The sequence below is a fragment of the Phascolarctos cinereus genome, unplaced genomic scaffold (genome assembly GCF_003287225.1).
Source record: "Phascolarctos cinereus isolate Bilbo 61053 unplaced genomic scaffold, phaCin_HiC Scaffold_726;HRSCAF=1367, whole genome shotgun sequence".
NCBI classification, from domain to species: domain Eukaryota; kingdom Metazoa; phylum Chordata; class Mammalia; order Diprotodontia; family Phascolarctidae; genus Phascolarctos; species Phascolarctos cinereus.
This window is the reverse complement of record NW_027556098.1, coordinates 417,280,841-417,289,897: the sequence shown is the minus strand read 5'-3', so window position 1 is coordinate 417,289,897 and position 9,057 is coordinate 417,280,841. Positions and strand designations below refer to the sequence as shown.

Here is a 9,057-nt window from a genome sequence, read left to right as displayed (position 1 = left end):
TGGATGGGAGGTGAAGCATGGCCTGGTCTAGGGCTGGCAAGTTATAGTGGACTGAACTAGGTGAATTTGTATTCACTCACCAATAAAGATAGCTCAAGGCTGAAGGTGGGTAGAGTGAGTGGGAACTAAAAGTATGTCAGCACTGCAACATCATTTCATGAAGATTTCACCTTGTATTATGTCTCCCCTATCTTGATGATCTAATTTAAACTCCAGTAGGTTTGGGCACATTTCTCTTTGTTTCGAAGTGATTAGGTTGGAGGAGTTGTACTGAAAAAAAAAAGGTTCTGCCATCTCGTTGATCACATTATCTTCATGTTGTATCTTCAGAATTCTATTATCAAGACTTTCCCTTCTTTAAGGTATAGGATCCTACCTATCATTTCTCCAGACTCTTTGAAATCTGCTTTCCAGAGTCTAGGGTGCATGTCAGATTGCCTGACTTTCCTCTTTTCTCTTGTGAGCCTTGGCTCAGAGAGTTAAGTGACTTGTCTGATGGTCACACATCAATTAATTATCCAAGAAAGGATGTGAACCCAGGTTTCTCCTGACCTGCTCCTGTACTGCTTCCACTAGACCACATTGATTCTTCAAATCCAAATCCTGTTCTCAGCCATCATCTGTTAAATCAGCTGCTCATTTCTCAAATCTATCTCTCCTGAAGCTCTTGCCTTTAATCAGTAGCTATAAAGAAAATACAATTCATGACCCTAAAGTCTTCACAATCTTAATGCACAATTTTTTTTAAAAAAAGATCTAGGGATTTTAGTGGACTCTAAGTTCAATATAGGGGCAGCTAGGTGGATAGAGCACTGGACCTGGAGTCAGGAAGACCTAAATTCAAATCTGGTCAGACACTAACTAGCTGTTGACCTTGGGCAAGTCACTTAATCCTGTTTGCCTCAGTTTCCTCATCTGTAAAATGAGCTGGAGAAGGAATGGCAAATCACTCCAGTATCTTTGCCAAGAAAACCCCAAATGAGGTCATGAAGAGTTGGACATGACTGAAATGACTGACCAACAAAAAAGTTCAATATGAGTTAGTAATGTGATACAACAAGAAAAAACCTAGCACAATCTTGGGCTGCATTAAATGAGGTAGAGCTAAGAAAAAGCAAATCTAAACAAATGAGGCTTCATTTCAGTCTAAAAAAAAATTTGAAAAGATGACAAAAGATGGGAATAGTCAACGCTGGAGAATTTGGGAAAGACTGGCATACCCATTCAATGTTGGAGCTGTGAATTGGTTAAAAACCATTCTGGAAAGCAATTTTGAATTATGAAAGTCGAGTGACTAATGTCCACACCATTCTCCCCAGAGATTCCTCTGCTCTCACTGAAAAGGAAGGTCCCAAATAAATGTTGTTGCTGTCTTCCTGACTCCAGTCCCAGCACTCTATCCACGGCACCAGCTAGACGCACATCCCGATACATACCAAAATATTTATAGTAACATTTTCTGTAGCAGCAAAGCACTAGGAACAAGGTATAGGCCATGGGTTGGGGAAATGGATAAACAACTTGTGGTGCATCAAGGTAATACAATATTACTGTACTGTAAGAAATGACCAATGTGAAAGACGCATGGAAACACACGAACCGATGTCAGCAGAGCCAAGAAAACATAACACAGAGTAACTACAACAAGGTAGCGGGAAAGAACAATCACCACGAAACAACCAAAAATCAATATTGCAAAATTAGACAGAACCAACGGGGCTCCACGGAAGAGATTTAAGAATACACCTCCTCACTCCTTTGCAGAAGGTGGGGGAGGGGGGAAGGAGGAGTGGGCCACAGAGATGCAATATATATTGCATATATTTCAGATTTTTTTCAACGTATTGATCAGTTTTGATGACTTTCTCTTCCTCTTTTTTTTTTTCTTTTTAAAACAAGCTTTGTTCAAAGGGATGTTTGGCTCTCTGGGAGGGAGAAGGGGGAGGAACATAGGTCGAAATTTAGGCTACATAAAAACAAGCTATCAATAAAAATATTTTTAAAGCTTGGCCCCAAAGAAGAGATATGAGAAAATGTCTCCTTCCCTTCCTCTTTTCCCCTTCCCTCTCCTTTGCAGAGTTCAGGATCCATGAGTATGAAACAATATTGCTAATACTGGATTTTCTTTTTGTTTTGCTGAATAATTTTGCTGGGCTTTTTTCTTCTTCCTCTTTAAAAACAAATCTTTGTGATAAGGGATGACTGTCTGAAAGAGGGGTGGGAAAGAGGAATAATACAGGGAGAAATTTAGGTGACATCAAAATGGAAAATACAGCCATAAAAATCTTATTTTTTTTTTTAAGACATAGTTTCCAGGAACAGAAACGACATTCTCACTATACTCTGCCCACATCAGACTTCAGCTGGAGCATTGTGTTCAGTTCTGGGCATCAAGGTTTAAGAAGAGCACTGAACTGTTGGGTTTCTGAAGGAAAGCCATTAGTATGGTAGAGGGCCTTGAGTCCATGTCATAGGAGGATGAGCAGAGCAAGAAGACAGAACCAAAATCGATGACTGCAAGTCACAGAAAGGCCAATTGAGCTTGACGTCAGGAAAATCTCCCTAACAGTGAAAGCTGCCCAGAAGGGGAATAGGTGGGCTGCCCTTCCTTGGAGGTCCTCAAGCAGAGGCTGGCTGAGCACCTTGACTGGCATTTCTTTTAGGTTGAACTAGATGGCTGCTAAGCTCTTTTCCAGCTCTCAAATTCTTTGATTCTGTAATATGTTAGAATAAACAAGTTTAAAATCTGAATGCTGGAGTCTCAAGAAGAAGCATGCTGATTAAATTAATTCAGTCATTTCTTAGAAGACTCCTAACACTGAGGAACTTCATGTTTATATCCAGCATGGCTGGACTCTGATTAAACATTTTTCTGCTTTCATTTCAGACAATTGCATCCTGAACATTTCTTCTGCCCATACACATGCATGTTTCTACAGCACGTCTTAAACTGTGGGTTGCAACCCCATAGGGATCCCAACCCACAGTTTAAGAAGTGCTAAAAGGGCCCTGAATGGAAAAAAATTGAGGAAGCCTTGGACTGAGAAACTTGCATGAGTGAACAGGCAGATATGGCACTTTGTACTCTAGGATGGAAGCTTCCTTGGGCCTGGAATGAAGCAATTCCTTATGTAAAAAAGGTATCCTTTTCCCTTCGTTCGAAGACAGTGTGGTACAGCATTTGAAAGAGCACTGGCTCCCAAACGGGGGTCCGAGTCCAAATTCCACCCCTGGTCAGGCTGCTCCTCCCTGAATCTCAGCCAAACTTCATTCACCTCCTGGTTCTGCTTCCAACCTTCCACAGCAGGCCCCCACATGTCTTCTTCCCCCCTCCACCTCCCTCCGCTGTCAGATCCTTTTTGTGTTACTGTCTTCCCCCATTAAAATAATTTCTCCGAAGACAGAAACCATCTGGCTTTTTGCTCCTGTTTGTGTTTCCAGTGCTTAGCACACAGTAAGCACTTACTTATTGCTTGGTTTGCTTTGCCTACCAAGAGGTCTTGGAGAAGCCAATTAACCTTTCTGGGCCTCAGTTTCCTTATCTGTAAAATAAGGGTGTTGGACTGGATGGCTGGCCTCCCAGGTCCCTGCCAGCTCTTGACCTATGGTACCCAAATACCTTGTTAGACAAAGATGCCAGAAGGATTAGCAAGTAAGAGCTAGGTAATGAAAAGTCATTCAAGTTTATTGACATAAATAGGGTGATAAAAATACAGCTTAGTCCCTGCCAACAGGGTTGACATATCACACAATGGAAATCATTGGGAAGGGGAGACAAGAAGAGTATTTCCAAAGATAGCAAGACAGCTGCTTCTGGTTCAGATCCAGGAGTAGCAGTAACCTTCCCCCACTGCCCAGGGACCCACTCCACAGAATGAGGTTATTAATTCATTACAAGCAGCCAGAGGCAGACAGTCACAGAATGGCAAGCTTTAAAAAATAAGAAGTCAAGTGAACATCTATCATCAGCACAGACTTAATGGCATTCTCTATCATTGGAAACAGCCAGGAAGCACAGCTGGCTCTGGGAAGGAAAGGGACCACCGCAACCCTGTCCTCTCTGCTTGGAGGGTCTTCAGCACTTGAAAGACCTACCCTGCTCCTCAAGCCTAAATTAGCATTTAGTGTTGAGTCATCAGAATCCTGAAGATGTTTTGCTCCTTTCCCCGCTTCTACAACTGCCCTGAACTGGGTCTGTCTCTCCCGAAGGTTGCTCACCTGAAGCCGCTCTTCCTCTTCCTCCTCGCTAACTAGCCTGCCCACCGGACTGCCAGAGTGCCTACCAGCCCACCACCGGAGGGTCATTTCTTTGGCTTCAACATTGCCCTTTTTAAGGTCCTCTCTTCAGATGCAACATTTAATCCACAAACAATTATGAAGCAAGTACTGCTGCAGGGTACTGACTCAAATAAATCCTCACTTGAGTATCCAATTCTCTAAGTATAAGTGCCCACTATGTGTGTGGCACTATGGTAAGGATACAAAAATAGGAGGAAAAAAAAACTCCCTTCCCCCCACCCCACCCCAAAATGCCCATTCTATTGGGAATTCAATCTTTATCTAGGTAAGTAACTAAGGGGAGAGTGGGATGAGCGAAGGCTTCCCATACAAAGTATCCCCTGAGATGAGCCTTGAAGTGACAGAAAATAAAGAAATGCTCAAAGGAGAGAAAAAGATGATCATGTGATCAGGAGGGGGCCTCAGAGGATGCTAAGTTAGTCCAAGCAAACTGAGGTCCCAGGGAGTGAAATGATTTGCTCGGGGGTCGCACAGGTCACTGTGAGTCCTAAAGCTGGGCTTTCACTGGGCCAGGCCATGCTGCTTCCCTGAAAGAACAAGGGCGGGGGCAGGGAAGGGTCAAGGACAACAAAGGCAAATAAATCATCATCATTGTGGCAAAGTCCATCAGAGCTGCCAGTCTGGCCCAAGGGTTCAACACCTGGTCTCTTTCCACTAGGAGCAGCTAATACTTGAAAGGGAAGCCAAGAACACAAGTGGACCCTGGAGAAGGTAGAGGGGCTGAGTAAGGGGGACTCCAAAGTCCTGCACAGAGACAGCAGCGTGCCTAGGAGGAAGACAATGGGGCTTAGAGTGAGAGAATGTGGATCTGGTCCTGGCAGAGCCGATCGCTGGGCCTGTTACCAGGAGGGTTTACCTCTGATTAATGAGACTTGCAGAAGTATCTGCCTTCAGGGTTGGGATAAGTGTATTGTTAACTGTAAAAATACTATTGTTATTATTGCCATCTTCTGTTCCTTTTGACTGGCTTAAGGCATAACTGCTGTCATCGAGGGGGCCTCTTCCCACCATGTTCTCCCCCACTGGGAGAGAGGAAACAACGGTCTACTTCTGCCCACTTAATACACATTGATTCAAAACCATGCCCTTCCGAGATGGTCTTTGAGTAATATCTAGGTAACAAATATTGGCATCCAATTAACCGAGGTTTTTTTAATGTCAGGTAAGAAAAAAATCTTGTTGTAGGGTGGATATTTGTAGGATTAATGTAAGAGAAATATGAGGGTTTCCATTTCTGAGATGCTCAGTCAGAGTGCCGTCCAAATGAGTGGCCTGAAAGAGCACTGATGGCCCATGAACTGTCTGGAAAGGCAGGTATGGCGCGGGGAAGCTCTTCCTTCATCTGGAAAAGGTCAGTGCAGACCCCCCAGGTCTCTTGTACCCTTCTTCCTGGGTCCACCACTAATCCTGTTAATTAAGAGACGAGCATCACTCTTTGAGCTTATCGCTGCTGCTCTAAACAGTGGCACAATTCTGAATCACTGACTACTGATTCAGCAGAACTAGGGAAAAACCCTGGCTACCCACCCACTCGGCTCAGATTAAGACACTCCCAAGTTCCATCACCAACCTCAGAGCAAAGATCTGTTCTTCTACAAGAAAAGGGGAATCCATTGTTTAACTCAAAGTACATCAAAAAGACAATTTAGAAGAACAGCTGCCTGGTCCCAGGAAGCCAACCAGATCATGGATTACGGAGCAGAGGCTGGGGGGGGGGGGGACAAGAAAGAGTTCCCTAACGGTTGAGATACTAAGTGACTACAGATGCTCCTGCAACGCCGGGCTTGGGGAGGACTCATTTGGCAGGAGTGGTCTCTGGCCCGGCTGCTTCTGTGGCCAGGGATGCTGAGGCAGTGGGAACAGTCTCTGCAAGGGGAGATTCTGGTGGGCTGGGGGCTAGGGCAGGTGCTACTGGAACCGGGTGCTGCTGCAGGTACTCCAGATACTCCTGCATCCAGGGATACTGCTGTGACTGCTTGTGCAGCTGGCGGAGGTACTCGAGCCAAAGCTGCCTCTCCGGCTGCTGTCCTCTCTTCAGGGTCTGGAGCCGGGAGGGCGTGCTCTGGGGGGAGCTTCCCCAGGACTGGGACTTTAAACAGGGATGAGACTCCACAGTCAGGCCAGGAGGCTGAAGCCAGGCTTCTGGGCTCTCGGAAGCCTCCTTGGTCAGTCCCGAGGCTGTCGCCACTGTCTCTGGGAAGCCAGGTCCGTCCCCAAGGGTCGCCTTTGTCACCTTAGACGAGGGGAACCGGGATCTATTTGGCCAAGCTAACGTGGTCTCTGGGAGGCTTTCCTGTGGGACTTGGCTGGGAGCTGAGGTCTGAGGACTTTTCAAACCATGAACCAAGGAGCTCTGCTCTCCCTGGCCCTGGGACTGTCCGGATAAATTCAAACCTTCCTTTTCTTTCAGTTGTCTCGATTGTTTGGCTCTTCGGTTCTGAAACCAATTCTAAAAGGGGAAAGAAAGAAATCGTATAAAGTCCACTGAGCTAGATTTTTTCTTCTCTTAAGAACAGCAGGTTTTAGGGAAGGAAGGGAGGAAGAGTAAAGGAAGGGAGGGAATAATGGGAAAGGAGAAAGGGAAGGAAAGAAAGGAAGGAATTATATAGTGCTAAGTACTTTACAAATACTGTCTCAGTTGATTTCATTTAAACCAGTTTGATTAACAGGAGCTTTGGTAAGACATGACCACTCCAGCACAAATTTTTAAAATTACTTTTATTACTTTTAAATCACTAAAAAGATAATTCTGAGGAGGGGTTCACAAGCTTCACCGGGCACTCAAAAGGGTGAAGAGCCCCTGCTCTGGAAATAGAGCCTATCCACAGATTTAGGTGTTTTATGGCATTCACAGGTATATTGTACAGTGCCTTGCACCCAGTAAATACTTACTAAAAGCTCACTGAAAAGCAAAATGACCTGCACGTCTGGAGAAGTAGCTCTGTGCTGGAGAGGGCACTGGGCATAGAGTTAGGCAAACCAGAGTTCCAATCCTGCATCAGACCCTGGACAACTCATCTGGCCTCTCTGTGCCCCAGCATACGCCCCTTAAAATGGCGCGGCTGACTTCCTAAGGTGCCTCCCAGCTCCATATCTATTGTCCTGAGATCATAAAGCCTTTTATCAATGTGAGGCCACAGTCTACGTAAAGCGTTTCACAGGCCTTGTGGTGCTACCAACAGGAGGTGGCTGGGCAGGAGTCAAGCGGGGCACTCGCTGTTGCAGAGCAGGAATCAGGGAAGGTTCTGTGGATGAGGCGGTGCTCCAACTGGGCTCTGAAGGAAACCAGGAGATCTAAGCAGTTGGCTTGAGGATGGAGAGGTACCGAGGCAAAGTACCGCACTGGCCCAACCCCAGGCCCAAGCTGGCTTGGACGAAGGCAGAGTGCGGTCAGTAACCCTGCCCGTGGTGCGAGGGCACAACCCAGCTGGCTTCTGGGGGGACACAACCACGGCGAGCAGAAACATGGGAACAGCTGCCAGCGGATCTTGCAGAGTAAGAGGCATCTGTGGTCAGGGGCTTAAAAAAAAGCCACCCCCACCCTTCAAGTCCAATGCATATGGTAGGAAGGACAGAAAGAAAAGAAATTCAGCAAAAGCACAAATCATAATTACCAACATTTCCACAGCACTTTAAAGCTCACGGAGCACTCTGTATTGCTGTCAACAGCCCCACATGGGAGATACTACAGGTATGAATCCCCATTTACAGATGGGGAAACTGAGGTGAAAAAGGCCTAATGACTTATCTGTGGTCATACAGATAATGACAGAGGCAGGATATGAACCTAGATCTTCCTGACACCCAGGCCACCCATCTAGAGGGGTATTTACCCATATATTTATTCCTGGTTTTTAAAAGAATTAATACACAGTCTTAGAGGCAAGCAAGGTGGTACTGGGCTAGAGTACTGGGCCTAGAGTCAGGAAGACCTGAGTTCAAATCCAGCCTCAGTCACTTAGCAGCTGTGTGACCCTGGGCAAGTCACTTGCCTCAGTTTCCTCAACTGTAAAAGGGAATAATAATTGCACCTACCTCCCAGGGTTGTTGTGAGGACCCAATGAGGTATCTGTAAAATGCTCGGCATACAGCAGGCACACCTTGTAAATGCCTACTCCCTTCCCATTCCCCAGACTTCTGCTCTCTCTAAGAACAAGAACTTCTCCTCCCCTCTCCTGCATCCCCGGAACGAACCCAAATAAACTTTGGTCACGGCTCAGGGGTGCCTGCTATACAGTCAGAAGAGGCTGGAGAGCTTGATCCCTTTTCTTCTTTGACATCACTCTTCTTTACTAGAAGGCCCAAGTCCTAACTCTACAACTTCTACTTATGTTTACAAATAAAATGCTAGAGGTCACCGATGAGACAGAATAGGGCCCCAGACACAGGGATGTGACTTGGCCACGAGTGACGGCATCACACTTTTGTGAATTTCCACTGAGGGATAAACTGTAAAGCACCAGGAGGCCGTGAGAACGGAGGAGGCTGGGCGTTTCCTCCTCTTTTGCCGGCCTGGACGGCAGCCTCTGGTGAGTCCTTGTTCTTCTGAATGAATCTCTCTTCACCATCTGATAATGGCATCTGGCACTTAGCACTTAACAGATGTCCACTGACCGACTGCTCCTCTTCCTCCCGGACACTCTCCTCTCTCTACGCTGCTCTCTCCTGCTCCTCGGTAGCTGTGGCACAGTGGATAGAATGCTCGGCCTGGAGTCAGGAAGATCTGAGTTCAAATCCAGCCTCAAACACTCACTAGCC

General features: G+C 46.1%; 1 protein-coding gene across 4 annotated transcripts in view; it reads right to left on the bottom strand.

The window, feature by feature from the left end:
* Window positions 1–3,664: 3,664 nt before the first annotated feature.
* Window positions 3,665–9,057, bottom strand: part of LOC110219955 (homeobox protein otx5-B-like) — a 62,020-nt gene continuing 56,627 nt past the window's right edge. For all 4 annotated transcript variants that reach the window (XM_078145946.1, XM_021003734.2, XM_021003740.2 and 1 more), the window contains one exon: window positions 3,665–6,748. In XM_078145946.1, the coding sequence (XP_078002072.1) occupies window positions 6,095–6,748 (654 nt within the window). In that variant the 3' untranslated portion in view covers window positions 3,665–6,094. The remainder of the gene's footprint in view (window positions 6,749–9,057) is intronic.